Consider the following 26,511-nt stretch of genomic DNA (forward strand, 5'->3'; position numbering starts at 1 on the left):
GGGTTAATGTTGGGTTAGGGAAGGGATGCGTGCCCAGCTGCTCTGATAAAATCAACCCTCAGACTGGTGAACCACAAACAGCCAATCCCTTGAGAAATAAGGGAGCACAGGGAATTCAGAGCAAATGATGCCAAGCGGATGCCAAGCAAACCAATGACACTATGAGCTGCTGGATCAATAGGCTAGCTGTATTAAAAAAATGCAACAAGCAAAAATTGTCCATTCAAACCTGTGATTCATAAATTCCTTCAATGTCAGGGGATGATAAATCTGTGGCCAGTTCACTAAAAAAATAATTAAAAAATAAAAAACATCAACACATCGATGTAACTGAATACTGAGAAGTTCCATGATCAGGGTATCAATGGCAAAGTTCAACACTCAGACTAACTGGAACATTTAGTTTTCTTGGAGGAACACTTTCAAGTCAGTTTACCTACCTTGAATGATCTCTAAAAATTTTTTCAGGAACAGTGTACTCGTAGAGGTTTAGCACTGGATGAGAGTGTGGCAATGTCCGGGAAACTTTCCTCCATGCTGAAAGGATGTACATATAAACTTTTTTGTTGGCAAAAGCTCCAATAATTTTTATAAAGGTTTATACAGCCTAGCTTTTGTGTGCTGAACCCTGGGGCGAGAGACACAGGTTTGCCACCTGACTAGGCTATAATGCTTTGTTCTTAGGCACTTTACTCCCACAATGCTTGTCTCCAACTTAAGTATAATTGGGCTTTGGTACGCCTTCAAGAAAGTTTGTTGAAATGCTAGGGTGTGAAGGTTACCTAAGATGGACTGGCATCCCATCAAGTGGAAGAAGCAATGTGCTAATTATAATAATAACTTCATGCTACTTTTTTTCCTTTACCTTAGTTCTTCTTGCACCAATTTCAGGATGAATTAGAATTTGGAATGATGGTTTTAAAGGAGGGAGTTACAAGTAAATCAGAGATCCAAGCAAAAAACTACTTGAACACCAAGAAGAACCCACCAAAAACTCAACCCACATATCACATATCATACCAGGTGTGGGTAGCTTATCTGAGCCACTACAGAGGGAGGCAAGTGCTGTGTGGCACAGAATGGCCTTACCTAGTTGTAGCTTTTTTCATCAAATCCAGTTGTGCATCATTCACTAACACCACAGTAATGTCCCAACTACTTTAGATTAAGATAGGAAATTTAAGGTAACATCTTTATCTATAGACGTTAAGTCCACATTGTTGGTGATACTGTCTTGTTATTGTTGAAGCCATAAGGAAAGTTGTGTGAGAAATGAAATACACTGAACTTACTTGTCCCAGCTCCTTCTTTTGGGGTGTGGCAATTTACATAAAAAATCCTTGGCACATTAACTTTGATTGTATGGAGGTCTGTACCTACTACAGCCCAAACCTTGAATGTTCCTGGATCATCAGTGTCAGCCAACTAAAATATAGAATAAAACAAAAGCACTTCAGTTACTGCTTATTCAAGCTACAATAGATCCATTAGGTAAATGTAAAACCGAAAAAAGGGACTAAAACAATATTTTCATCTTGAGATGTCAAACACAAACCCTCACCTGTATTATTTGCCAAGGAGTATCTACAAGAGACCTAGCTTGCTGTCTCATAAATGTTGACAGCCCAGTGGATGGGCCACGCCCAACAGCCAGTGTGCTCATACCTATAGAATCAGCTTCCTTACGCAGACGTTTCCTCTCAGCACGTTGCTTGGCCTGGAATTCCCATTTTTTCTTTTGAAATTGTACCCATTTCTCCTTGTCTTCCTAAAAATATTTATTGATCAAATCACATCATAAGCTGAATCAGAACAGAAAGTGATGTAAAATAATACAAGTCCACCTAATTTACACCAAGTTTGCAGCACTGAGTGCTTTTAAGTGGTTTCAAACAAGTGAAAATGAAATCAATGACTTGATCAATCAGTCAAGCTTAATTGTTCAAAAAACAAATCATTCATAATTAATCAAAAATAATCAGACTTGACATTTGCAATGCACACTGATTACTATGTTTTTGTCTGACATAAAATCAGAGCTGAGGGGCACAGAACCTACAGTACACTGAGCTACACACCTGACACTTTAAGACAAACTGTCCTTAGTTCTGCTGAACTACTGATAACTAGAAAAGACTTAATAAGTTGCCCAAAATTATGACCCTGAGTGACTTTTAATGAATTACCAAATTCTTCATGCGTTTCACAAGGAATGGGATAACTTTATAGAAGAACTTAGCAATCCATCAAAAGTTGCTTGGGACTTTTTTTCCATGCTATCCCTCAGGTGCAAGTTTGAGTAGTTCACCTTGTTCGGTCCCCATTGTGGAGGTTCTCCTAAAACTTCTTTCCATGTTTGTGACAATGGTCCCTCAGTTTGCTGCGAGGAATTTTGATTTGCAATGTTGGAAAAACTACTGCCAAGAGTCATTTGTCCATGCTTCCTCTTGGTGGCCACAGGTATACCAGTTGGTGATTTTCCTTTCCCAGCTATATCCTCTATGTCCAAGGATTGGCTAGTGGGAGGACTGTGATTCTCTTGATTGGAGATGTCATCCTGTAGCTAAATGGAAATCAAAGGAGAGCAAATATTTCTTAAGTCTTGTGACCAGTTTATTAAGGAAAGAGAGTGTGTAATATATCAACCAAGTTACATATCCAAAGAATTCTGAGGTTCCATCCCTCAAAAGGACTCAAATTTTTTTTCTTTGTCTCACACTTGAGACAAGGCAAAAAAACACACCTTTCGTTATTTCATTACTAAAAATGAACTATCTTTCCTGCTTCTTTGACAAATCATGCACAGGATTGCACACAATTGATAGCCATTGCTGAAATATTGTTTAAATATCTGTTGATGGTCAATCAGTTGGTTAACTGATGTTGGCCAGTACAGTTTTTAAATCAATCAACCATGAACAGAGGGATTGTCATTCAACACATGATCCTACTGGTTGTAGTCTTGTTTATTTTATGTTGTTTGCTCTTTCTCTCATTTGTTAAAAAAAGGATAAAATTTCCACCTTCTTCTTTGGAAGTGGCGCAAACATGGCATTGATCTTCTGTTGTTTAAAAACATCATTTCTTTCTAATAGTCTTTTGTGCAGCCAGTCTGGATGGGAGCAACGAGGAACAGGGTTGCTGACCTAAACAAAGGTAAAAAGTGAGAATATTGTACTTTAACAATAACTTAATTGAAGAATACCCAATGATCATTTGAGAGAAACCCTCTTTCAATGTATTTACAATACAAAACAAAGTTGTCTTTCATTTCTCATTTATTCTTGAAAATGTAACAAAAAGTGAAAAGTAGAAAGGAAAACCTCATCAGATTAATTTTATGATGGGTCAATTGTGTTAACTCATGATAAGGAATGGTTACTGTATGAGATTGTAGAGGGACTGTTTGTTGCAAGCTATATAAAAGTTGTTGAAAATATTTGGTAGCTAAAAGAAATCCTCATTTTTAAGAAGAAAGTGAAGCAGATTTTAAATCATACAGCTTACATCCATAAATTTTTTGCAAAACCATGCTTTAACCCTTTAACTTTGGTGAGAGATCAAGACAGAATTCCTCCTTACTACATCTATACAATATCACGCAGACAAGTGATGAGAATAAAGAAAAATATCAATTACGGGATTACTAATTGATGCAATACCAAATTCTCCAAACTATCATAATGCGAATCATTCAGCAGACAGTAAGGAGAATTACTAATGAGATCTTGGGAGTTGAAGGGTTCACAAAAATGTTAATGAAAATGAATACTTCTGAAGATTAGTCAGGCTACATTGATAGGCAATGTTGATTTGCTGATTACCACCTCATAATAATAATTTGCCCTTGAAGTAGAAGCAAATAATTTTTCCTCTTGCCTGAGCCAAAATTCAGAGAAACAATAATTATCCTTTCAAATTTACCAGCAGGTCATGAGCATTATCAAGTTAAAGGTAACATCATCTCATATATAAACAATTGTGAAAACTTAGTCATACCCCTTGCAGTGCAGCTGGGATAGTGATGATCTTCTGAATACAACTGTTAAGCCGCTCAATGTAATACTGCCAATCTAAGATATCTCTGATGTCAAAACTGCTCATGGAGGCATCCTTCAGCCAACGTCGAAGATAATGTTTCTTCACACCATCCTCTGTTTGAAAGATTGCCAAGGGTATGGCTCTCTCAGTCACTGGTGATCCTTCAGGCTTTCTTGAAATAATAAACCGGCAGCTGAGACCTTTGTCTTTGACCATCTGATCACCAAGAAATTCTGACAGTCTCTTTGCTGTACTGATTGAGGTTGATTTCTGTCCTTCATAATCTTCAAGCTTTCTAGACATGCTGCGGTTCTCACAGATTAGTTCGAAGAGTTCACTGTCAGGCATGTTTGTTGCCTTAAAGAAGAAAATTAGCATGGGTACTGAGTTGATAACTCTCTGGGTAGCAGGGTTAAAATCCTCAATTCTCTACTGCCACAGCCAAGAGCAGTTATCAATATTTTAAATCAACAGTTCAGCCTATGATGGACTTTTTAAGCTTAAGTAATTTACATGAATTCACCTCACATACAAAGACATTAAGCAAATTAGCTTGAGCATTGTATTGATGTTGTGAAGAAAATTTAATTTTTTTTGCAGGAATGATGGGGTTACCACACCTTGCTGTAGAGAACATCAAGCCAGTAGTTTGCAACTTGAGCCACAGCAGCATAAACTTCTTCTAGAGTTTTCCCTTGAAGGAAAGCCTCAAAAACAGAGGACTGGAAAATCTTGACCAGTTGTAATTCACCACGTCGCTTAACTTCAAATCCTTTCAATTCTGCCAAGGAGCCATCATCATTGAACACTGCATATCTGATAGGAAATAATTGTGTAACCATTTCAATAAAAAATGAGTGTATGAACAGATCAAAATACACATAACAGGTGTTTAATCAAGGGTTCAAGTTGGAAGAGTAGTGCTACTATATCAACATCTTCAGCTGCAAATATTGTAAGTATCACTCGCAAAATGATGGTAATTTTAATCCTTTACTCCCTAATACCAGAGGGGAAATTCTCCATACATTTCCTTCATTAGGAGAAGAATAATTAGGAGAATTTGTTTAACAATCAAGGGATTTTATAAGGTGGTGATCATTACCTTTCTTCTTGTGACCTTTATGTGTGATTCATGGGTGATAATGTAAGGAGAAATTGGATGTTAGTCACTTAAAAGGGTCAAAAGGTCAACCTGGCAAAGTTCTGCAAGATGATCATTTTAGTAGTACAGTTTCTAGTATTCTTCACTATTCAAAACTGATGCAATGCAACACCAACTGACAGTTTCAATCTGGTATTCTCCAGGGTACACAAGAAATGCAGTACAACACTAATTCACACTTTTACCTTTTTTTTAATTTCTTTCCTTCTTCTTTTGAGGCAGGAAGAATCATTGCTTTATAGGGACCATCAACCTGACAATAAAGAAATTATATCAATTTCAGTTCCCTTTCCTATTATCAATGAAATGTAATTCTCCCAGTCTAAACTATCATATAAACTGCTGCATGATTAAGAGGGGTTAACTTACAATTTTCTACAAAACAGATGAGTCAAATTTTGTAAACATCAATTAACCCTTTAACTCCCATGAGTGACCAAGGCAGAATTTCTCCTTACAATATCAGTACAATATCAATACAATATTAATACAATATCAATCAGATAAGTGATGAGAATAAAGAAAAATATAAACTTGAGAATTGATCCAATACTAAATTCTTAGAACTAACATTATAAGAATTGTATAGTTGACAGTAAGGAGAATTACAAATTTGAACTGGGAGTTACAGGGTTAAATTTCAAACATTTTCTCTTTTAAAGATTGTAAATATCACAACTACAACATTTATAAGCTTAGGAAAATGCATTCGATAGCATTTAGTACTCATACTGTACAGAGGTGTACCTCAAAAAAGATGGAGTTTTCACTTCTTGTTTCATAGGTCAGATTCTCTGCATCTGTAAGTTCATGGTACTGATCGTTGGTGTAGTGGTTCTGAAAGGAAAAAATGGCAAGGTAACAAAATATTTTAAGAAACTACAAGTTTGAACAGCAATTTATCACATGTCTTTACGAATGAATCAAGACCAACATACTAAATACCTTAACCATGATGTTCAACATAGCTCCAGGGTATGAAATTGCCACTTTACTCTTCTTTGGGTTAGTCGTAGTTATCTGCGAGTCAAATATTTCATCAGTTATTTCTCAGTTAATGTGAAAACTGTGATTGGTCAATTTGGTGGGTCATATTCTCTTGGTCAAGTTAAAAAAAAAAAAATTAAGCCAATAAATAACTCTTTACCTGGAAGTTTTCAGGGAAACTTGCTGGCAGAACACACCAGATTCCATCAGTGTCTAGTTCTAGAGGACGTCTGATAAACAGAAGCCCCTAATGAATTAGTAATCAATAAAGGATGTCTTTTTGAATATCTTAACATTAAATTTTGAGTGCACAGTAAAATTTAATGGTTACATTTTTCCTTTTAGCTGCTGTCTAAGAGAATTAGATACATTGTGACCATGCACTGAGCTAGATACAATGGTCACATTTTAAGGCCTTGTTATTAAACAGTTGGTCTTTTTTCCATGACAAAGTGGTTGCAGTAATTTGTTTTAAGAGTTATCTAACTGCATGAGCTCACCCAATTTGTTCCACAATTTCTCTAGCTTGTCTGATGATATTAGCGCCAGTGTGACAAACAATGCCAGCCATCTCCATTGAATACCATCGAGCCCTGAAAACAACAGGTAATGCGAGAGTTACTGGTAGAGGAAAAAAATTGACAAATATTTTATGGGTGCAAGATTTGATGATAGTTCTTGAGGAGGAAGTAAGATTCAATTATAACTCATTGAAGTAATCCAATTGTTTCTGTATACATTGGGCAGTCCTTCAAAACATAAAAACAAGATAGCCCTATGTTTCAATTTTATTATTTTGTATAAAACTACACAGTATGGGGCTACGCACAGTCCATCATGGAATAGACAGAATAGAATAGTAAGATAGCCGATCGGATTGTAGCATGTTTCAAAACAATGCTAGTACACAAAGATTTCTACTAGAAATAAATAGCTATATTTAGGGCAATTATTTGAAATTCAAGCTAAAAGGAGGGGCACTTACTGGATGGAGAGCTCTTAAATAGAAAAAAAACACTGCAACATTATCCATGAAAACATAAAATCTGTATGGAGATAGAAATAACTTTTCTCACCCTTTCCTCATGACATAACCATAAAAAGAATTCAAGATACATTTGTGGGCCAGCTGAAGAGAATCGTACAAAACCTCTTTGCTTTTACAACTGAAAAATGAGGGAAAATAACCATGATATCCTTAAAATCAATAATACCAGTTAAAATCAAAGGGGATGTTTGTAGTAAGATAACTGTAGTTTGGAAACATCAACTATACCCCAAAGTAGAGAGTCATCTATTGTCAGTCAAACCTACCAACAACAGTTCTTCTCAGACAATTAGACTGTACAATCACATGTTATTTCCCTCCCCCCAAAAGGTTCAAACCATGATCTGTCTAACAAACTTGTCTTGAAAAATTACCACTGTCTTCATTTCTTTCAGTTCATTGTCAAAAGTTAATGGATTTACATGTAGCTAGCTGTAGGGAGTCTTTGCATTCAAGATTTCCACACCTTTAAGAAAATGTCATTACCTTTTGATTTCTTCAGGATCACCACTTTGCATGGCAGCACCAAGTTTTCGTTTCCAAGCCTTTGAAGAAAACAATGTATTTCGTCCATTGTTTGATTCAGAGGGAAAGCTTATGTTTAAACCCATGTGATTCTTAGTCATCTTTTCACTCCCAGAAGTGAATAAAAAAGAAATTTCTCCTTACATTATCAATGTATTCTTGTATCAGAGAGAGAGAAAATCAACTTCCAGACATAAATGTTTTCGGAACTAAAATGATGTCAGATGTACACAGCAGACAGTGCAGAAAATATGTATTTTGATCTTAAGAGTGAAAGGGCAAGAGTAACCCAAGCTGTGAACAACTAAAATCATTCATTGTGATCTGTAAAAATCATCATAATCATCATTTGTCCTGTTCGTCAAGATTCCACTTGTTATTGGAGGTGTGGGTCAGTATCACACTCCTAACACCACATGATGTTACTGGACCAAAAAAGAGACAGTTTACAGCAAGGTAATTTAGCATTATCAACTCAGTTGAAAATGTAAATTTGTGAGCATTAGCCCTTTGTCATTTGCTCTGACTACTGGCTCAGGCTACTAGGAAATATCATTTCTTCACACAACAATCACTGCCTTAATTAAGACTTGATGGTTATTGTACAAGACTTATAGATATCAGAAAAGAATCAAACTGTTGTAGTGAACTATTGTGATCTCTCAGGGTTATTAATTTACCTTAAGAAGCCCTTTGAATTCATAACGCCTGTCACGGAAAGCTCGCACAGTGTCCACGTAAAAAGAATTCTCTCGTTGGCAAATCATGGTATTTCTGATTTCTTGCTTGCTTACACGGACTCTCTTGTAAGCTTTGTGGCAGTAATCTGAAAACAGACATGGAACAAGTTAGGAAAGAACTTACATTAACCATAAAAAACATGAAATGGCTGACACCAGCATTGACTCAAAGCCTGATCTCGAACACTAATCAGTTCCCCACTCAATCAAGATTTAAATGCACAAACTCTTTTCATACCACCAAATCTTGATCCTAAAATGACATCACTTTTATTAGTACTGCACATCTTACCTTGCAATCTCTTTTTTTCCATCTGAGCTTGCTCAGCAAGGGTTAGAGAATGGAAAGATCTTGTGGGATCACCTGGATTAACACCAGGAATCTTTTCTACTTCAAGCTGCTGTTTGATGGTTTGATATTCATTACGAGTTGCTGGCACTGATAGGAAAAAATTCACATGCAAGGAGTTAAAGAAATGAAGTGGATGCAATACAAAAGAAATAAGCCACCCAAGTGAGTGGGTGTGGTTTTGGTCAAAGAGTGCAGTCTAGTTTGATTTATTGGGTGGGCTTCCTGTGGAAAAGCCCAAGTCTAAAATTATTTTGTGGTTGTATCTTCCTACAACTGATCTCTGGGTACCAGCCTTTCATGATCTGCTCTCAGACCTTTTGTGTAGTACTATATATATTATGCAGTGCCCTTTTTAGGCCTCTTTTTGAAATCTCCTTTTTTCCTATGTGCTGAATTTTTCTTCAATTTATCACCTCTGATGTATTTTAATTTTGTTTTCAGAATGTATTATTTGCAAATGTGTGACTACAGGTTTCCTTTTTTTAATGATTTAAAATAAAGATATGCTGTAGAAATTCCACAAATTTTATTTTTGGGGAAAAGCACATGATCACTCATGTACTAAAGTGGATCCACACTTACCAAACTGAGTGATATGGGACATATATGGCCCATATATGGGTCTGATATAGGAAAATCTATGGGCTATATATGGATTTCATAAGGTTTTGATATGGGACACTAAGCACCATATCAAACCCATGTGTTGCCATATACTGCCTCTTTATTGTCTTTTCTATGGGAAAGATAAGTATTTCGTAAAAATCCAAATGCAAATGTTGACATGGCTCTAGCTTTTCTCATGTTTCACATCAGATTATAAACAACTTAGATCTGTCAGACATTAGAAAAGGGAGCAAAGGGGCAAAGGTAGGGCAGTAATTGGTTAGCAGATAATAACCGGGAAAAACCTCTTTTCCTGAAATAAAAATTGACTTCTTACTAAAATCGCCTCTCCAAGTCCAGTTCATGACTCGCTGGCATTTTGCTCCTGGTTTGTTGAAGTCACATGCAGCACAAGTTGCCTCATCAACCATAGCAGATGGCTACAATAGTGCAACAAGAACAATGAAAACATTATCATAAGCAGAGCAGGGTTGAGAAAATTGTTGTGGAAACATTGTACTACAAAATATCATGTCTCCCTCAAATGACATTCAGGGGTAAATTTTTACAGGTTTTGACAACAATGCATGACCCTTCATCCTGGTTTTTAAAAGTTGTTACCTGGAGTCTGTTGGTAAGGATAATATTAGGGTACATGGCACCCACATCAAGATGATAGATCAAAGGGTTCTCCAGTCTTGCAGGTGTGTCTCGCAAACTTGCCAGCTTGTCTTTAATCTCCGAACAAACCTTTCAGGATCAAAAAATCAAATATTGATACGATATCTAAATATTGATACTGTATCTTAATATTATTTAGTGATCATTTACTTTACTCTCATGACCTTAATGTTTGATTCAGGGGTGATATTGTAAGGAGAAATTAGTTGCTTCTCTCTCTCAGGGGTCAAATGGTCAAAAGAGCTTCTTTTGTTAGTGAAAGTCATTTCCTTTATTCTGATGATTGTAAGGTATATTGTAGGGAGAACTTAGATCCTAATCACTCAAGGATCAAAGGGTTAAATGAAAGCAAAAAGGAAGCTGGGGTATCTTAAAGGCACAATAACAACCAGGGCCCTGTCATCCTAATGATGGAGACAACAGCCGACTGCTAGGAGCTGCGTAATGCAGTTTAATCGGATCATGTGTACTCAAGGTATCTGTCAGCCGAGCATTGACCGATACTATCATTTGAAATGATGGCCAAGTGTCAGTTGATATATCTATGCTGATGGAGAGAGAATAAGCTCCAACAGCTGCCATTTGAAATACATGCAGGTATTAAAGGTCAAGAACAGACAATTGGCCACCAAAAATCTCTTTTAAGGAATTGGAGAAAATACGCCAGTATTTGAGAAGAGAAGATAGCACTCAGTAACAAGAGCCAACCAAGGCACACTGTTGACCAAGTGACTGTAAAGTATTGGCCCCAGTCAACATGTTGTCCAATGGTAGTGACAAATACTTGAATGACTCATGCCTTATATACACACAGTCCATCAATTTTGCTATTAAGCATGCAATTTTCTAATTTTACTCTCCTTTGGATAACTTAGTCCAGGTAACATTTCCTATCCAATCTATGGAACAACATTGAATTTTACAGGATATACTAACCTCATCAAAATTTGTAACAGTATCCATAGGAATATTTTCTTCTTCAACAATCGCATGTCGCATTGTGCTTTCCACATTATCAATAAGTTTTTGGAATGCATCGGGAACCTATAACATAAATGGAAGGGACTGAAGTAAGTCTCACGGTTGGAGCACCATATTTCCTTGAATAAACACCTGGGCACTTAATTAAAAATTAGCTAAAAGGAGGGGTTTTCATTGCAAGGAGAGGGCTAAATTGCGGGAGGTGCTTAATAAGAAACTATTAATCTGTATTTGAAGCCTAAAAAGTTATACACAAAGTGGCAATGGAAACAGGTTTTCCTTGTATCCCTTCTATTGAAGAAAGGAAGGAAGGAGGGGGGGGGGATGCTTATGTGGGAGGAGTGCTTGTTTGATATTGTGGCCCAAGGGATGGGTGGGTATTTGGAGAAGAGTGCATATTACAGCATAGACACTTAGTTGATTAAATAGGGTATGTTAATATTCTAAGTCATGAAGGGATAACCAGGTGAGATTATTCATAGAGAGACAGTATTAGCATAATTATATAGATGCCTTAGATCATATGCACCCTTGGTAACCCTTATTTCATGATATGTATCGGCTAAAACATTGGTCAATAAATCCCTCTAGAATGCTTCCTGATACTCCAGCAATAGTCTTCTGTCATTGATCAGCTGATGGTTAACCAACACCTCAAACAGTCAGGTGACACCTGACGCAAAATAGCAGTCGATTATTGCTCAACAAAAATGGTTTAAATGACTGCCCCACCTAACACAACCTTCACCACTCGTTCCCTGACACTTACCAATCGAAATCTACAAGGGATGTCACTTCTGAATACTCCTGACTCAAGAGCTTCTACATGACCTCCTACGTACGTCTCAGAGTCAAGCACATGGCCATCACTTGTCAGCTTATTAAACACCTGAAAAAATGCAAAGGGCTTCTAGTTTCAATGTCATAAGAACATAGCCTAAGTAATTATGATAGCCAACTGGAAAAAGGAAATAACATGTATCATTTGGAGCCAAACTACATGAAACAAAGCAAAATACAGGTGACCAACATAACAGAACCCTGACCTGCTCTTGCTTGTTAGGATATATGATGTTTGCATGGAAGGCTTGCACCATTAACAGGGCTTCACACAATGTTCCTGATCCTTTCCTGAGAACCTACAAGGTGTGTTATAATAGTGAGCTAACACAAACCTGTAAACATAGCTAGGGAATGTAGCTTGCAAAGTGTACATTGTCCACATTTGTTTAATGTGTCCATGTTCTTCATTCTCTCTTTGTGCTTTCTTGCCCACCCAAACTTTTGCATTTCCTTTTGCATGATGACTCCTAATATCAGGCAGACTCATGGATAAAATTGTAAAAGCTATAGAGACTTAAAACAGGGTTTGAACCCCTGATTCTAGACAAGACTACAATAGCCCATTTTACAGTTGCGTGCTTGGTTGCCAAGCCTTTGAACAGGAATGAGGCTAACGTTGACCTTGTTACGCTACAAAACGTTGCTGCTTTTCAAAAGTAAAATACTCTGTTATCATGCTAACTAGATACTGGTCTCCATCACAACATGGTCACCTTCAGCTTCACTCCAAATCAAAGGCTTGGCAACTAAGTACACAACTGTAAACTTGATTATTTAGGATCTAAACAGTTAAAACTAATTTAAGCTCATTCCAATGAGATCTTGTCCATGTTTCTGTGCCTAGAAGGCATTGGGAGTAACACTTCTAATTTTCCTTGGAGTAGTTTCAACTCCACCAACTTAAATTTTACACCACACACGAGAATTTGACATGACTCATGCCTACCTCATCTGCCTCCATGGGAATAATGGTGCACAGTGCAAAGATAAATGGATGGACATATTTCATGTAAAGGTAGTAAGTTGCAACTGCATCAGAAACTGAGTAATTTGCCAATTCCTGGTCGAGAGAAATGTTAACATTCAGTTAGACATTTTAACCCAGCATGTTGATAAAGAATAAAAAAGTCTAGAAGTACAGGGTAACATTGTTCAGATCACATGGTGACCACCATGTTTTGAAGGTTTTTCTCCCTGTCTTCTGGTTTTCTTCCTCCCATTGCAACTAACATTCCAAATTCTAATCTGACTCAAAGACTCTGAACATAGAGCCCCCCCCCCCCCCCCAGTGGAAATGCTGCTCCTATTAAATTTATTTGTTCATTAATTTATTCAGGCTTTGTGTTGATTGCAGTACGTCTTACTTATAATACTGGGTTAGATATGCATATTAGGGTCCAAATCATGTGCTCAGGAGTGAATAAAGTTTTGCTTTTTGTGGATCACTTTCTCTCTCAGGCTTACATATCTCATAAGTGGCATTTTATTTCATTTCATCTAGTTTCCTTTATTCAAATGTTATTGTTTTCCTTTCAGTCCAACAAGTCAGATGAAACAGATTATACAGATATTGAGTTGAATATATTTCTACAGTTTGGATGCCTGGCAGCAAGTTTAAAATATTTCTTACCTGAGGTTGCTCACTGGCCATGCGGCACATCTCTTCAGGATCCAGTTCAATGGGATCATATCGCAGCTTAGCCTGCGGGAAAAGAAAAAGACAAATCAGTCAACAACATGAATGATAACTGAGGACTGAACACAGGTCTCATTACTGAGAAAGAATTAAAATACACTCCTTTCAATCCCACCCACAGATTTCAAGGGAAATGTCCTTCTGTTAATCCCTTAACTCCCAGAAGTGATTAACATGGAAATTCTCCTTATAATATCCATACATTATCCAGCAAACAGGTTCTGAGAAAACTAAAATTAATCAGGTAGAAGTTGTTATCTTGATCTAACACTAAATTATCATAACTAATTTGCAAAGAAATGTGTAGCAGCTAGAGAGGAGAATTAACATTCAGATCTTTGAAGTTAAAGGGTTAAGCCTTTTTTTCTTTTAACCATTTTGTGGAAGTTTATATTAAGACAAAGATGAGAGATAAAATGAGTATGAATAAATGTAACTTAAGGGAGTAACATCTCTCAATCAGTTTAGCCAAAGATTTGCAACTTCTGATTTCCAAGTTGTTTCATTCTTTTTTTTTATTCTTAGCCATCTTTGTTCTTCATTTTCTTTTCTTTATCCACTGTACCTTTATTTTTTAGACTTCTTCACCCTTTAACTCCCAGAACCTGATTGTTAATTCTCCCCTCTAGCTGCTACACATTTCCTTGTAAATTAGTTGCAAGAATTTGGTGTTAGATCAAAAAACAAATTCTACCTGATACATTTGAATACTCTCATTACCAGTTTGCTAAATAGTGGACAGATATTGTAGGGAGAAGTTACATGTGAATCACTTCTGGGAGTTATGGGGTTAGAGATAAATTGCACTGTTGCATACCACAAAAAAAGGCTTAAATGTTCTGATGCAGCACTATTTAGTAGGGCGAAAAAATGTATCAACTGAAAAAAAAATTAAATGAAAAAATTTATTTTTCTCTCCATACTTTGGTAGTAGCCTTCAAGTTTTGACTTCCAACAGGGAGGTAGCTGTCTCTTTTAACCCATCTAAAGAAAACAGCAAATGACATAAACAACAAGTTAGAGAAACCACATTTTCAACCTTTTTTAAGTATATTCAAGCAAATTCCGAAGATGAGATTCATTCACACATCTAAACTTGTCACTGGAAATTATGCATTCAATACCACTCAAACTGGGAAATGGCTGCTGTAAAAATTTCTGAGATGGTATGGCTTTTGGTATCAGCACCTGTGACAGACAGGTTTGAAAGTTACGGCCTAAGATGGTCAACTGGCTAACCATTTTGGCCTTCTAACAGCTCTTGTTGACAGCTCTGCCATTATGATTTCATCAACTTTCCTTCATTAACAGTTCATCAGTACCCATTTATACTCATGGGTAGAGAGAGGTGCTATGAGAGTAAGTGTCTTATCCCAAAACAAAAAAACAACAATTGTACTATTGAGGGCTTAAACTCAGACCCCTTCTCTACCAATTGAGGTAAACACTTAGCCACAAAATTATAGAGAGATTTGGTCCATAAAGAAAAATGGATTGTCAAAAGATAATTATCAGACAAACCTGAAAGCATCCATGTGGATTGCCGCCCGACTTTTGTACTCTCCTTGTGCATCAGCAGAAAAACCTGAAAGAGTGTATCACAAAGAAACTCACTCATCTTAACTTCCACTATCCATGAACTGAGGAATAGGTCAGGACAAATTTGAAACACATTATTAAATCATAAAGGACAGTCAAATGAAAGTCCTCCAAACCTCACTCAATCTGAAGTAGCTTTCTCCAAAAAGACTTTATCTTATAATTAACTCATGACTGACTGACTGTGCTCTGCATGTTATTAACTGTAAGTTGATAGAGGTAACTGTAAATTAGTCCTTTGCCAGAGAAAATAACTAAGTTACTGACTCACTAACTGACTGCCTGTTTATCGATGAAGCACTGACTTGTTTAAAAGTATAATTTCTCACCAATTTCATCAAACATGTTGATACCATGATATGTTGCACGGGCCTCAACAAATGGCCTGAAATACACATTGTTTTCAAAGTAAGTATTAACACAAGAAGAACAAGTCTTGGGAAACACCTCAAACCTGCCCCATTTGGACCAGAAATGGCTTACATATCAAGAATGCCTCTATCCAGAACAACCAGATCTACTCATAGATCAAGCAAACCATATCACAACCTTGGACTGTCCAGTTCAAAGCCTCATCTTGTTTCTTGATGCATTAATTAAAGTGGAAATTACTAACAACTTGTATCTTAACCCCACTTGGTAAGCTCTTGTTGAAGAGCAGGAGGTTGAGGGTCCACGCCCCAGACCAGACCAACACTCAGGGTCCTAAAATAATTGAGGAGAATATGCTGCCTTTGCTATAACATCTGCAAATGGTTAGACATTCTAGTCTTCAAAAGGATGAAAAACCAAAGGCCTTGTATCATGCATTTCCTTTGTGCTGGCTGGCAGGGGAAATTAACCAACCCACACACTTCTTCCAAAGGGTAGGGAACCTAGCTCCCAGTGTTGTAGTCTGGTCTAGTCATTGTTTAAAGAGGCCCCCATTTAAACCACGCACTGGACATTAAAAGAAATCTCTTACCAATCAAAGGAATCACCATTGTAGGTTACAAATATATTTGGTTTCACTTCCAGGATATGCTCGAAAAAACGCTGGAGGAGGCTTAACTACCAAGAGAAGAATTGAAAAATAGTTTTTCAAAAAATATCAGCAATAATGTTTCAATACTCAGGCACAAAATCCATCTTACAGTAAAGTTTTTTAGACATCGTCATCATGTTCCTACCTCATTGAGCTCATTTATGACTGTGAAATGTCCTTCATATTCAGGTTTAGGCGTGTATTCAAAATCTTCAATGTCCTCTGAAACTATTTCTCTATTAATAATTAAGAAGCCCTGCAACAAATAAAACAAGGTAGTTGATCAAGTAAGATCTGATTCCAACAGATAGAAAAGTAACAGACCACTGCCATACACTTGCACTTCCTAAACAGTTTGGAATGCAAAAAAAAATAAAGGGAGTGAGTTTCAAAAGAAACTTTGGTGCTGCATCCATGGGAGAGTGTAACAGGGTAATTAAGTATTATCAACTGAGTTGATAACGTAAATTGGCCACCAAAATGGTTTAAAAGTAGACTTTTTGAGTGTTAGCCCTTTGCCATTTACTCCGATGAAGGACTAATGCTTGAAATGTCAGCTTTATTAAAACCCTTTACAGTGGCCAATTCAGTGGATAACACTTAATTACCCAGTTTGAAATGCAGTTCAGTTAAATTTAGTTAAATACCTGGCCATCAATCATGTAAGACACCATCATGATGGAGTCTGTGCTGGAATCAGGAAACTTAAGTGGCAGCTTTGTTGTTTCAATATCATATGCCAGCACAATTGGTTCCTGAAGAAAATCAGAGTTTCACACGAGAGGCAATATTTTTTAAAACATCATCAAAAATCGATTCCCCAGTCCATGTCTTTGACAAAAAAAAAAAGGCAATAGTATTTGGCCTCACATAAAGAATCAGACTGGAAAGCAGATTTTGTGGACTACATTTCCTAAAAACCTCTACACCCTTATATCAGTGAGCATATTCTCCACATTGTTCTCTATACATTTCCTAAGGTGCTGACAAGGAGAATTTGTCTAACAATCAAGAGCTTTAGGTAGTGATTTTGTAAGGGAAAGTTAAACACTGGTCACTCTTAAGGGTCAAAGAGTGAAATGAAATAATTAAGGAAATTTAATTTTATACTGTACATGGAAATCTATTTTCCTGGATAACTGTGTGATAAGCTATTTTGTGTGCTACATCTGTACATGATTATAGATAAAGAGCACACTGAAGGATGTAAAAAAAAAATACTCACAGGTCTGTCAAGAAGATCCTCTCTTCTTCGTATTTCTGCATGAATTCCACCACGAACTTTCACATCATACCAGTGACCCTGTTTAATGACAAGAGGAAAGTTAAAAGAAAATAAAAGGGTTACACATTTGTCACAAATGAGGAAGGGTGGGGCCCAAAAGGAAAATCCTCACTTTTTTCACATGATTTGAAGCTTAGATGTTAGAATTATATTATTTGGTTACAACAGTTTCAAAAAGTTGAGTTTAGCAAGCATTCCTAGTCAGCAGTCATGCTCAAAAGAGCAGGCTAGAGTGGATCATTGTAAATCTGTGACTTCTCGAGCAGTTTGAGGTGTTCCCCCACAGTTTGTGGCAGTCTTTTGCAAGAATTCCAACCACAAATTCCACCAAACCACTCCACCCCTAACTTTTTTTTCTCTAACACTGATCTAATCAGTGTTGACAGGTGCCTAAAATGGGGGTCATGGTTGGGATACAAGAAACTGCTGACCATATAACCACCATTAACTGCTCCACCCATCCTATGCTTGAGTATTTAATATTTTATTTCTGATATTTTAACCAAGGTTTATTCACTCACCACAAAAATCCTGAGATCAATGGCCACTCTGACATGATAGGGTACATCATATTCCCTAATTTAAAAAAATATTTTAAATTGATGAAAATGTTTTGTAAGCAGTGAGTCTCTTTGCCCTTCTATCCCATGATCTCATTAGGCGTGTTTCCTTAAACAAAGTTTGGATCTTCCATCAAACATTCCCAAAGAAGAAGTCTTTGCAAATACATTTTGCTTAAAGAAAGATTTTTCTGGTCTTGTCACAAGCATTAGACAAAGAAAAAAATCTGAGTCACCATGCGGCCAGGAGGAATCAAACCTCAGACCTTTGGATTCCACACTCTGATGCTCTACCACTGAGCCTCTGAGGTGAGCAAGACCATTTCAAAGTTCAAATATGACATGAGTCCAGCATATTGCTGGGACCAGCAATGTCGATAGAGTCATGTTCACATGTAGATTATAAGAAAGATGATAAACTTTGAGCTTGCTGAGCTTTTTAATGGCCTTGTTCATCATAGAGTTTCTGTGACTCAGTGGTAGAGCATCAGGGCACAGAATCCTAAGGTCTGAGGTTCCATTCCTCATGGGGACTCATGGGAATTTTTTCTCTGTTCCACGTTTCTGACAAGAGGAAAAATATCTCTCTAAATTCTGTTTACAAATATGTTTAGCTTAATGATAAAAAAGTGATTCGTCTCTTCATCTCATTTAGAGTCATGTACTTTATAAACAACTGACTGTGCTGATGACAAAATGGCCAAAACCCTCACATGAGTGCAAAGATTTTTTTAAAAAATTTAGTAAAATTAGAAATATCTCCAAAGCAAGTTTTGACGAAAATACAAAAAAATTCAGTTGGTTTATTACCTGATGTCAATGATATTTGCCATTTGATCAGTATTTCTTCTGTTAGCTGCAATCATTTCTTCTTCATTCCAATCATTGCCCATCACAATGTTGTATGCTGCATTTGTCTTAGCCTGTTCTTTGTTTTTCCTTACAGCTGGCATGATTTCCCTTGAATGGAGATAAAATCGAACAACTTATTAATAATCTGTGAATAATACTGTGTAAAATAAAAACCTCTTATCAAAAATCTTACCTCTTCACTTTCATCAAGTCATTAACTGTGAGAAATGACAGCTTAATGTAATTTCTTTTCAGCCCAACAAGGTGATTATTCTAGAGGGCAAAGAGATCATAAAGAATAATTTTAAAATTACAGTTGATTGGACCATGTGGCTGAGAATAAATCCCAAAGAGTGATCTAATTTCTCCTGACAATTATTCAGCTGAATCATTCATTAAGATCATACGAACAAAGGAAATTATCACCAGTTGTAAGAAGCTTTGATCTTTAAACAAATTCTTCATGTCAGTACCAAAGAAAATGTTAACAGAGGAGAGTATAGAGAACATGTATACTGATGTCAGGGTGTAGAGGGTCTTACCAGATCTAGATCTTCCTTTGCAACTGTTTCTATGCTTGCTATCAGTCCACCAAACTTTCTGTTCAAGAAAGTTGCCACTTCTCGATCAGTGTCCTAGCATTGGAGACAAAGTTAAGATTTCAAATTTAAAAGGGTTTTCAGTGAGGTAGATAATTTAAGTATTCTAGGTCTAAAAGAATAGATTCAAAAGTAGCCATATGAAAGGGCTGGACATGGATAAAACATTTACCAGATCATAAAAGGACTAAAAGCACACTCACTTTCTTTGCAAGGATGTAGAAGTAAGGCTTGTAGGGTAATGGTACCTGTCAAATGACAATAAAAGCATTGGTTCAGAGGACTGACCAACTGAGGCCCAGCTCAGACATCATGCTTCTGCCACACCAAACTGAATACAGGAATTAAGTTATACAAAAGCACAGCAGAAGCACGGAATCTGAATCAAACTTTTTAACTAAGTTCAAGAGAATTGAGTTCAACCAGCTCTGCTGTGCTACATGACTTTGGCTCAAAAGTGATTCAGATGTCATACCCCTGCCATGCCAAACAGAATTCATAAATTATACTAATGTACTTTAGTGGGGTTGCATTATTACGGGGGAGTCATGATAATAATAATTCTCCTTTACAGAATATGCACCAAGGGCGTTTCGGTAAATGCTGAATTTTGCACAATGTTGGCCCATAGTCGCACCTAATTGCAAACAAGTTCTGCATGGCAGAAGCATGATATCTGAACTGGGCCTTAAACTTGCTCACTTGTGCACTCACCCACTCAAAAACTCATTGACACAGACTCATTGGCTCATTTACTCACCCACTGACCTACTGACTGACTGACTGACTGATTGAGCAATTGAGTAACCAAATTCCTGACTGCCTGAGTGACTGCCTGAATGACTGTGTAACTGACTAACTGACTCCCTGCCTTTTTGACTCACAGATTGACTAACTGACCATTTTTGCATATGGCAGGTTATCAGGACTATATACCATTTAAGTGTCTGATTGATGGACTGATTGACTGATTGCCTTAATTCACTGATGGATAGATTTATTTGAATGAATGAATGAATGTGTATTTATATACCGCACATATAACATACTGTCTCAAGGCGGTTTACAATTCTAATTGAGTGAGATCGAACGTCAGCTTGTAAAGGCGCCTCTGGCTGCCGCTATCAGTCCATATTTGATCTCACTCACCCACCCAGCCCATGCATGAAATGTACAATGAAACAACAGATAGACCACCACACCGGGAACTACGCCCCCTACTCATTTCGACAAGTGTGTGGGTTCTTTAACGTCCCCTGCTGACCATGTAACACTGAAGATGCAGGAGACGGGGCCTACGGTTTATAGTCCTTATCCGAGAAGACTTGAATGTCTCACCATTTGCTGGTACAATTACAAAGGCAGCACATTCTCCTCAGTTATTTTGAGACCCTGAGTGTTGGTCCGGTCTGGGGCTCGAACCCTCGACCTCCCGCACAGCAGACTGGCGCTCTACCAACTGAGCTAACTAGGCGGGGGTATTTATTGGCAATAATGCAGATGAGACCAATAATCAAAGGGATTTTTGAGTACATTAATCCACACCAAAGGAAAAATTTGAATCTATGTTTACAATGCTATAAAAAGACTTGTGTATCAATGAATTTAAAGCTCCAACACCCCCCCCTTCCACAATTGCATTCAAATACTATACCCAACCACTGCATTTATGGTCAAATGCTCTGCCAGAGAACATATTTTTTTCACAAAATGGTGAGAAATAAAAGACATGGTGCATTAGCTTTTAGCACCTTTGTTGCCGTTTTTGCTTGCAAGCATTATACTATAATGATGTTGACCAGCACAGACAACAGTAAGATGCTCATGGGTTGCCTAAAATGGGGATAGGAGATGACAAAGCTGCAAATTGATCAGCACATCATCAGATTTCATAGTACCCACCCTAAAGCGGCCTCCATCATCTTGAATGAAGTAGAGGTCTACAGCACTTATTAGCTTCTTGTCATCATCAATTACTTCTGTCTACCAAAAAGAACAAAAACAGAAAAACAGGAGTAAATTAAGGATGAGCAACCATTTTTTGGGTCAGCGTATCATCGAGTCTTAATACTGAAATACCCCCTGTTTCTTCCCTTTGACTTCACTGCTCTGTGAAATGCACTCATTTTGTTGTCACGTTTTCATTACAACTAACATTATCAACTTGAAGGTTTTCGGAAGGCAAACAAATCCTTACCATAAAGATCAAGGCAGGCTAGAAACGATGTTTCACAATTTCATTTCAAACTTGTCTACTAGTCAGTCAACTTAAGTCGAAAGAAAGTTTGATCACGTTGTACATGTACTTTAAAGTTATGACATTTTTCTATCGTGTCGTCTCTTGCTCTTGGGCAAATGTAATTATCTTGTTTAACTTACTGGATGCATGTTGATAAGCCATCCAAGTCGATCTATTGGCTCCTTGTAGCGATCAAATCCATACTTAACATCCAGCGTGTCATTTGTTTGAATCCTGAGGACCCTTGTTTCGGTCGAGCCACCGAAGTCATCAGGTCTAGAGAGTGATCAATCGTAGAAAGTAAAGTTATTTCAGTTTAGTGGACCTCTCGATCGTGAAAAACCGGCAGATACAGAGGCTAACTCACACATAATTCTGATCTGATCTTCGATCGAATGAAACTTTCACGATCCCTATGAGCTACAAAAGAGACAAACTTGAAATGTACAATTATGCCAAATCCAAGATGGAGAACTAACCTTGAACGCGAGCGTGAATTACTGCTATCCTCGCCATCGTCGGCATCTCCTTTCTTTCTTTTACCACTATTCAGAAGAACCATGTTTACGTTTTCAAATTTTGTTAGTGATCAACAAACATTACAGCTACAATCGCGAAAAATTTAGATGAACCCCTCAATAACATTTGAGGACCAGATTGAACTAATTGAGCGAAGTTGACGCATTTTGATAATTTGGCGGGAAACAAGACAGCATATTACGCATATACTTTTAGCATTTCCGCTGTGCACAAAATAAGGTTTGTTTTTCGATTGGTCACGCAATCTAGGAACGTGCGTAACGTCAAAAGTCGGTCGCAGAAGTCAGAATAATGTAAGTTAAATTTTCGCTCTAGAAGGAAGAGAACCTTGTATGTGATCCTTACTTGGGTTCTATATTACGATCAGACACGAAATCACGATCTCTCATGATGAGTGGTCCAAAATTCCACGGCAATACTCCGGGAATGAACCCAAACGCTCACAAATTTATCGATGGATTCTCGTGTAAAGAGGCCATGGAGGATTCCCTAACATGTCTCACTGACAACAATTATGACAGTAGTAAGTGCGGAGACTACTACAAAGCGTACGAAGATTGCAAGAGAGAATGGTTAAGAGACAAGAGAAAACAAAACAAGACAAACTTATAAACTGCTAGTTAACCGAAGGCTATCAACAATCAGTTAGATTTAAAGCCTTCTGAAGTACTTCGGAACTTCAAATTATAGTTTCCTTGGTCAAGAAAACACCTTCTCCAAGAGAACATCTGCCTCACGCTGAAAAGTATGCGACAAAAGAGGGGTGAGTAATTTCAGTGACGAATGTTGGCCCTAACAAGAGCGTTGCGTGACTGAAGACTGCTGCATGATCACACAATTTTGATACTTTTAGAAGTCACGCGACATTAACGTTCCGAGCTGCGCGCGACGAATGTAAATCCGTTATGTTTCTCGTACGAGAATAAACCATGATTGCCGTACTTAACTTCACCAGGAGTGGATCAGAGGCTAGAAATATGGTATAAAACGTAGAAAAGATGTTGCTAGGATATTTTACGATTAATATATGCAAACAGTATATAATTGTCCAAATATGTATGATAGGATGCGTAGTTCATCCCTTACAGTCACTCTGTTTATACGTGTAAAATAGGAAATTCAATGTTGATTTAGTGCTACAGAGTAAAAAAGTGAGATTGAAAAATGAAGACCAAAAAAAAAAAAAAAAAAAAAAAAAGGCAAAAACACGAGATATCATTTGCGGTGACCCATCTAGGTATTGATTTTAGACATGGTCTGCCTGTGGATCTGTGGCATACCACGTAATAAATAAGTTAACACACTTTTAACGTTTTGTAGCCAATGATTAGCTGATGGAGTGGTTTCACAAATATTATGGTCAAAAGAATAAAGGAAACGATCACCAATTAAAGAGGCTCTTGATCGCCTAAACAATTCTCTTTGACAGCACCGTAGGAAATGTATAGAGAACAGTATGGAGAATATGCATACTGATGTTAGGGCGTAAACGATTCACGACTCAAGTTCTTTACTCATATTTATGCTAATCACTTTTTCCTTCAAGTTTTTTTTTTTTGATAGAGTAACGACGATTTTTTCATCAATGGATGTTTCCTTTGAGCGGACATCTCAAAGGGGTTAACTTTTGATTTCCAATATTAATATTTTAGAGAAAATGACATATTTTAGATCATGTTCAGCTCACAAAGGAAATAAAATATATCTTCTTTGTTTCCAAACTGATTTTCGATCAAACTCAGTTTTAACAATCCGTTATAATAGGTCAGATCAAAAGGGAAGAGATTTTAAAAGAGTTGAATAAGAAGCCAATAACAATACAAATTGTCGTTATAACAGACCGAAAAGTAATGTATACCATCATTGCACGACTGGGTCTGAGATTAAACAGATGAAAATAGTTTTTTTTTTTATCAAGTATTTATTAGTTTCTACAGAGGCTTATAACTTAGTTTATATGCTTTAGGTTTCCACGAGTATTGGTTTCAAATCAGTGTTGGTTTTGAATATCTATTAAGGGCAGTTAAGTTTCATTTTCGATTACTCACAATGTCCAGTAAAATAAACTCTATCTGAGATCATACCAACACTGGTAGTTTCACGTGTCTAGTTGCAAAAGCTATTTGAGGGAAAAAAAATAATAAGTCTTTTTTTTTCTACGTTGTTTTTCTTAGCTGAGCCAGTGTCTTCTCCATTTGTTCATGGCTAACACTTCTTCCTGCCAAAATTTTCTATTTTCTTCAGATTCCTTGCGGACTCTTTCTAGCATCACTAAATGATCTTCCTCTGGAACCATTTTCTCTTCTTCTTTGGGTTCTTCTTCGCTATCGGCAGATTCCTCTGAAATGATAGAAAGAAAAAAAAATCTTGAAAAATGTTGCTGAGAAACGCAAAATTGGTGAGGGGAATTTCTGCGATGTTAAAATTTGCTAGGGGATGAGAGACTTGGTTTGGTAAGCTTTGAGTTCAATCCACATATTCAAAACTCGTCGTGTGGTCGACAAGAAAAATTCCATAATACAAACTGAAACAGCCAAAGAGAAACCAGCTGTGTGAAAAATTCCATTTCTGGAAACGTTAAAGGTTGATCACACCATTAATTATGATTACTAACAGTCAAGAAAAAGGACAGGTGACGTCACCCGCGCAGGCGCAATATCAGCCACGTTGCAGGTTCACAATGAAATATTAATTGTTGGACATTTCGCGTTCAGGACGTGATCTTTATGCGCGGTGAGACGAACTTACGAGGATCGATCAGCCAAGGGAGAGATACGCCATGGGGAACACTCTGACAAGATTATTCAAACGGCTCTTTGGTAAAGAAGAAGTCCGAATATTAATGGTCGGACTAGATGCTGCGGGAAAAACGACGATTTTATATCAGCTGAAACTCGACGAACCTGTCACCACAATACCGACGATTGGATTCAACGTCGAGACAGTTGAATACAAAAACATAAGTTTTACTGTGTGGGATATCGGAGGGCAAGACAAAATTCGTGTTCTATGGAGGCTGTATTACCAAGAAACCCAGGGACTTATTTTTGTTGTAGATAGCAACGATAGGAATCGTGTCGCGGAAGCGAAAAATGAGTTGTTCCGTCTTCTAGCCGAGGATGAACTTCAGGAAGCTGTTCTTTTGGTCTTTGCAAATAAGCAGGATTTACCCAACGCCATGTCCACCGCGGAGTTAAGCGATAAATTAGGGCTTCACAGTCTCAAGGGAAGAAACTGGTACATTCAGGCCACCTGTGCGCTTAAGGGAAAGGGTCTCTACGAGGGTTTGGAATGGCTTTCTCAACAGATTCGAGAACAACAAATCAAATTTACATAAAGGTGCTGGTTGGGGCTTTTTTCTCTAATAAAAGGAACCCGCTTTGAAGCTGTTCAACAACGGTTCGGGAGGAGAATAACCAAGAAACGATCTCGTCTCGGTGTTCAGAAATAATGGAAAGAAGGCCAAGATTCAGCTGGAAAGATGTTTGAATAGAGAGGAAAGAGGTAAATAACTGCCAGTGATCGCGTGGGAAATTCAATGAATCACAGTGTCAACGCATCACAAAGAGGGTCATCACAAAGAGGGTCAGTTCATCTTTGTTTTCGTGCATCTAAAGAGCTCCAAGGCGTGTCAGTGTGGCTAAACAAAAACCTGCGACAATCAACACTCCAGGCTTGGAATTTTTTTTACGTAAACCTAGATCATTTATTTAAATGGAATCGTTTTCATTTATGATATAAGCCGAGTTATAAATATGTTTCCGATGGTCTAATTCACCAAAAATTGTGTAACTATGCTTATGAATCTTTTTTACAAATTTTCCATTGTCTATCAACAGCTATGTCAACTAACAAAGTGGACTGTTCAAAACTAGAGTGTTAAAATGTTGGTCGGTAATAAAAGCTTCCCGGCAAGATAAAACGAATTCATGATTTAAGCTTTGATGTGAAATTCTATGCTGGAAATATAAAAGAAAGTTGTTATGATATCCGTTTGTTGCCAGGATTCAGAATGAAGTGATAAGTATGTATTCGAATTATTATTCAGATTATAACTATTATTAATTTTGTTTATTCTGAAAATAAAATCACAATGGTAGTTAGTAGAGCGTCAGTTTTCCTTCTTGTTTAGTCAAAGAGAACCCTTT

The 26,511-nt window shown here is 37.2% G+C and overlaps 2 protein-coding genes and 1 pseudogene across 3 annotated transcripts in view; 1 reads left to right on the forward strand and 2 right to left on the reverse strand.

Annotated features, from left to right (window-relative positions):
* LOC113682003 (DNA polymerase epsilon catalytic subunit A) overlaps window positions 1-22,519 on the reverse strand; it is a 37,581-nt gene extending 15,062 nt beyond the window's left edge. Inside the window, exons 1-39 of the mRNA XM_089210912.1 lie at window positions 22,303-22,519; window positions 21,964-22,099; window positions 21,487-21,567; window positions 19,788-19,832; window positions 19,528-19,620; window positions 19,179-19,258; window positions 18,944-19,093; window positions 18,095-18,149; window positions 17,514-17,591; window positions 16,936-17,043; window positions 16,434-16,544; window positions 16,229-16,314; window positions 15,594-15,649; window positions 15,187-15,250; window positions 14,589-14,649; window positions 13,600-13,671; window positions 12,916-13,029; window positions 12,173-12,265; window positions 11,896-12,015; window positions 11,082-11,189; window positions 10,086-10,214; window positions 9,802-9,904; window positions 8,799-8,945; window positions 8,447-8,592; window positions 7,728-7,786; window positions 7,270-7,359; window positions 6,694-6,786; window positions 6,354-6,423; window positions 6,152-6,226; window positions 5,954-6,043; window positions 5,392-5,459; window positions 4,662-4,857; window positions 4,000-4,398; window positions 3,024-3,146; window positions 2,309-2,563; window positions 1,562-1,768; window positions 1,293-1,425; window positions 441-537; window positions 230-284 (exon numbers count right to left, since the gene is read on the reverse strand). Of these exons, the coding sequence (XP_089067038.1) occupies window positions 230-284; window positions 441-537; window positions 1,293-1,425; window positions 1,562-1,768; window positions 2,309-2,563; window positions 3,024-3,146; window positions 4,000-4,398; window positions 4,662-4,857; window positions 5,392-5,459; window positions 5,954-6,043; window positions 6,152-6,226; window positions 6,354-6,423; window positions 6,694-6,786; window positions 7,270-7,359; window positions 7,728-7,786; window positions 8,447-8,592; window positions 8,799-8,945; window positions 9,802-9,904; window positions 10,086-10,214; window positions 11,082-11,189; window positions 11,896-12,015; window positions 12,173-12,265; window positions 12,916-13,029; window positions 13,600-13,671; window positions 14,589-14,649; window positions 15,187-15,250; window positions 15,594-15,649; window positions 16,229-16,314; window positions 16,434-16,544; window positions 16,936-17,043; window positions 17,514-17,591; window positions 18,095-18,149; window positions 18,944-19,093; window positions 19,179-19,258; window positions 19,528-19,620; window positions 19,788-19,832; window positions 21,487-21,567; window positions 21,964-22,099; window positions 22,303-22,385 (4,329 nt within the window). The 5' untranslated portion in view covers window positions 22,386-22,519. The remainder of the gene's footprint in view (window positions 1-229; window positions 285-440; window positions 538-1,292; window positions 1,426-1,561; window positions 1,769-2,308; window positions 2,564-3,023; window positions 3,147-3,999; window positions 4,399-4,661; window positions 4,858-5,391; window positions 5,460-5,953; window positions 6,044-6,151; window positions 6,227-6,353; window positions 6,424-6,693; window positions 6,787-7,269; window positions 7,360-7,727; window positions 7,787-8,446; window positions 8,593-8,798; window positions 8,946-9,801; window positions 9,905-10,085; window positions 10,215-11,081; window positions 11,190-11,895; window positions 12,016-12,172; window positions 12,266-12,915; window positions 13,030-13,599; window positions 13,672-14,588; window positions 14,650-15,186; window positions 15,251-15,593; window positions 15,650-16,228; window positions 16,315-16,433; window positions 16,545-16,935; window positions 17,044-17,513; window positions 17,592-18,094; window positions 18,150-18,943; window positions 19,094-19,178; window positions 19,259-19,527; window positions 19,621-19,787; window positions 19,833-21,486; window positions 21,568-21,963; window positions 22,100-22,302) is intronic.
* Window positions 22,520-24,264: 1,745 nt separating this feature from the next.
* Window positions 24,265-26,511, reverse strand: part of LOC113682026 (uncharacterized) — a 9,545-nt gene continuing 7,298 nt past the window's right edge. Inside the window, exon 3 of the mRNA XM_027199174.2 lies at window positions 24,265-24,703. Coding sequence (XP_027054975.2) covers window positions 24,534-24,703 — 170 coding nt within the window. The 3' untranslated portion in view covers window positions 24,265-24,533. The remainder of the gene's footprint in view (window positions 24,704-26,511) is intronic.
* Window positions 25,030-26,463, forward strand: LOC113682025 (ADP-ribosylation factor 1 pseudogene; annotated as a pseudogene). The gene has a single exon (XR_016188039.1). The product of XR_016188039.1 is annotated as an ADP-ribosylation factor 1 pseudogene (transcript).

The sequence above is a fragment of the Pocillopora damicornis genome, chromosome 6 (assembly GCF_964200805.1).
Source record: "Pocillopora damicornis chromosome 6, jaPocDami1.2, whole genome shotgun sequence".
NCBI lineage: Eukaryota > Metazoa > Cnidaria > Anthozoa > Scleractinia > Pocilloporidae > Pocillopora > Pocillopora damicornis.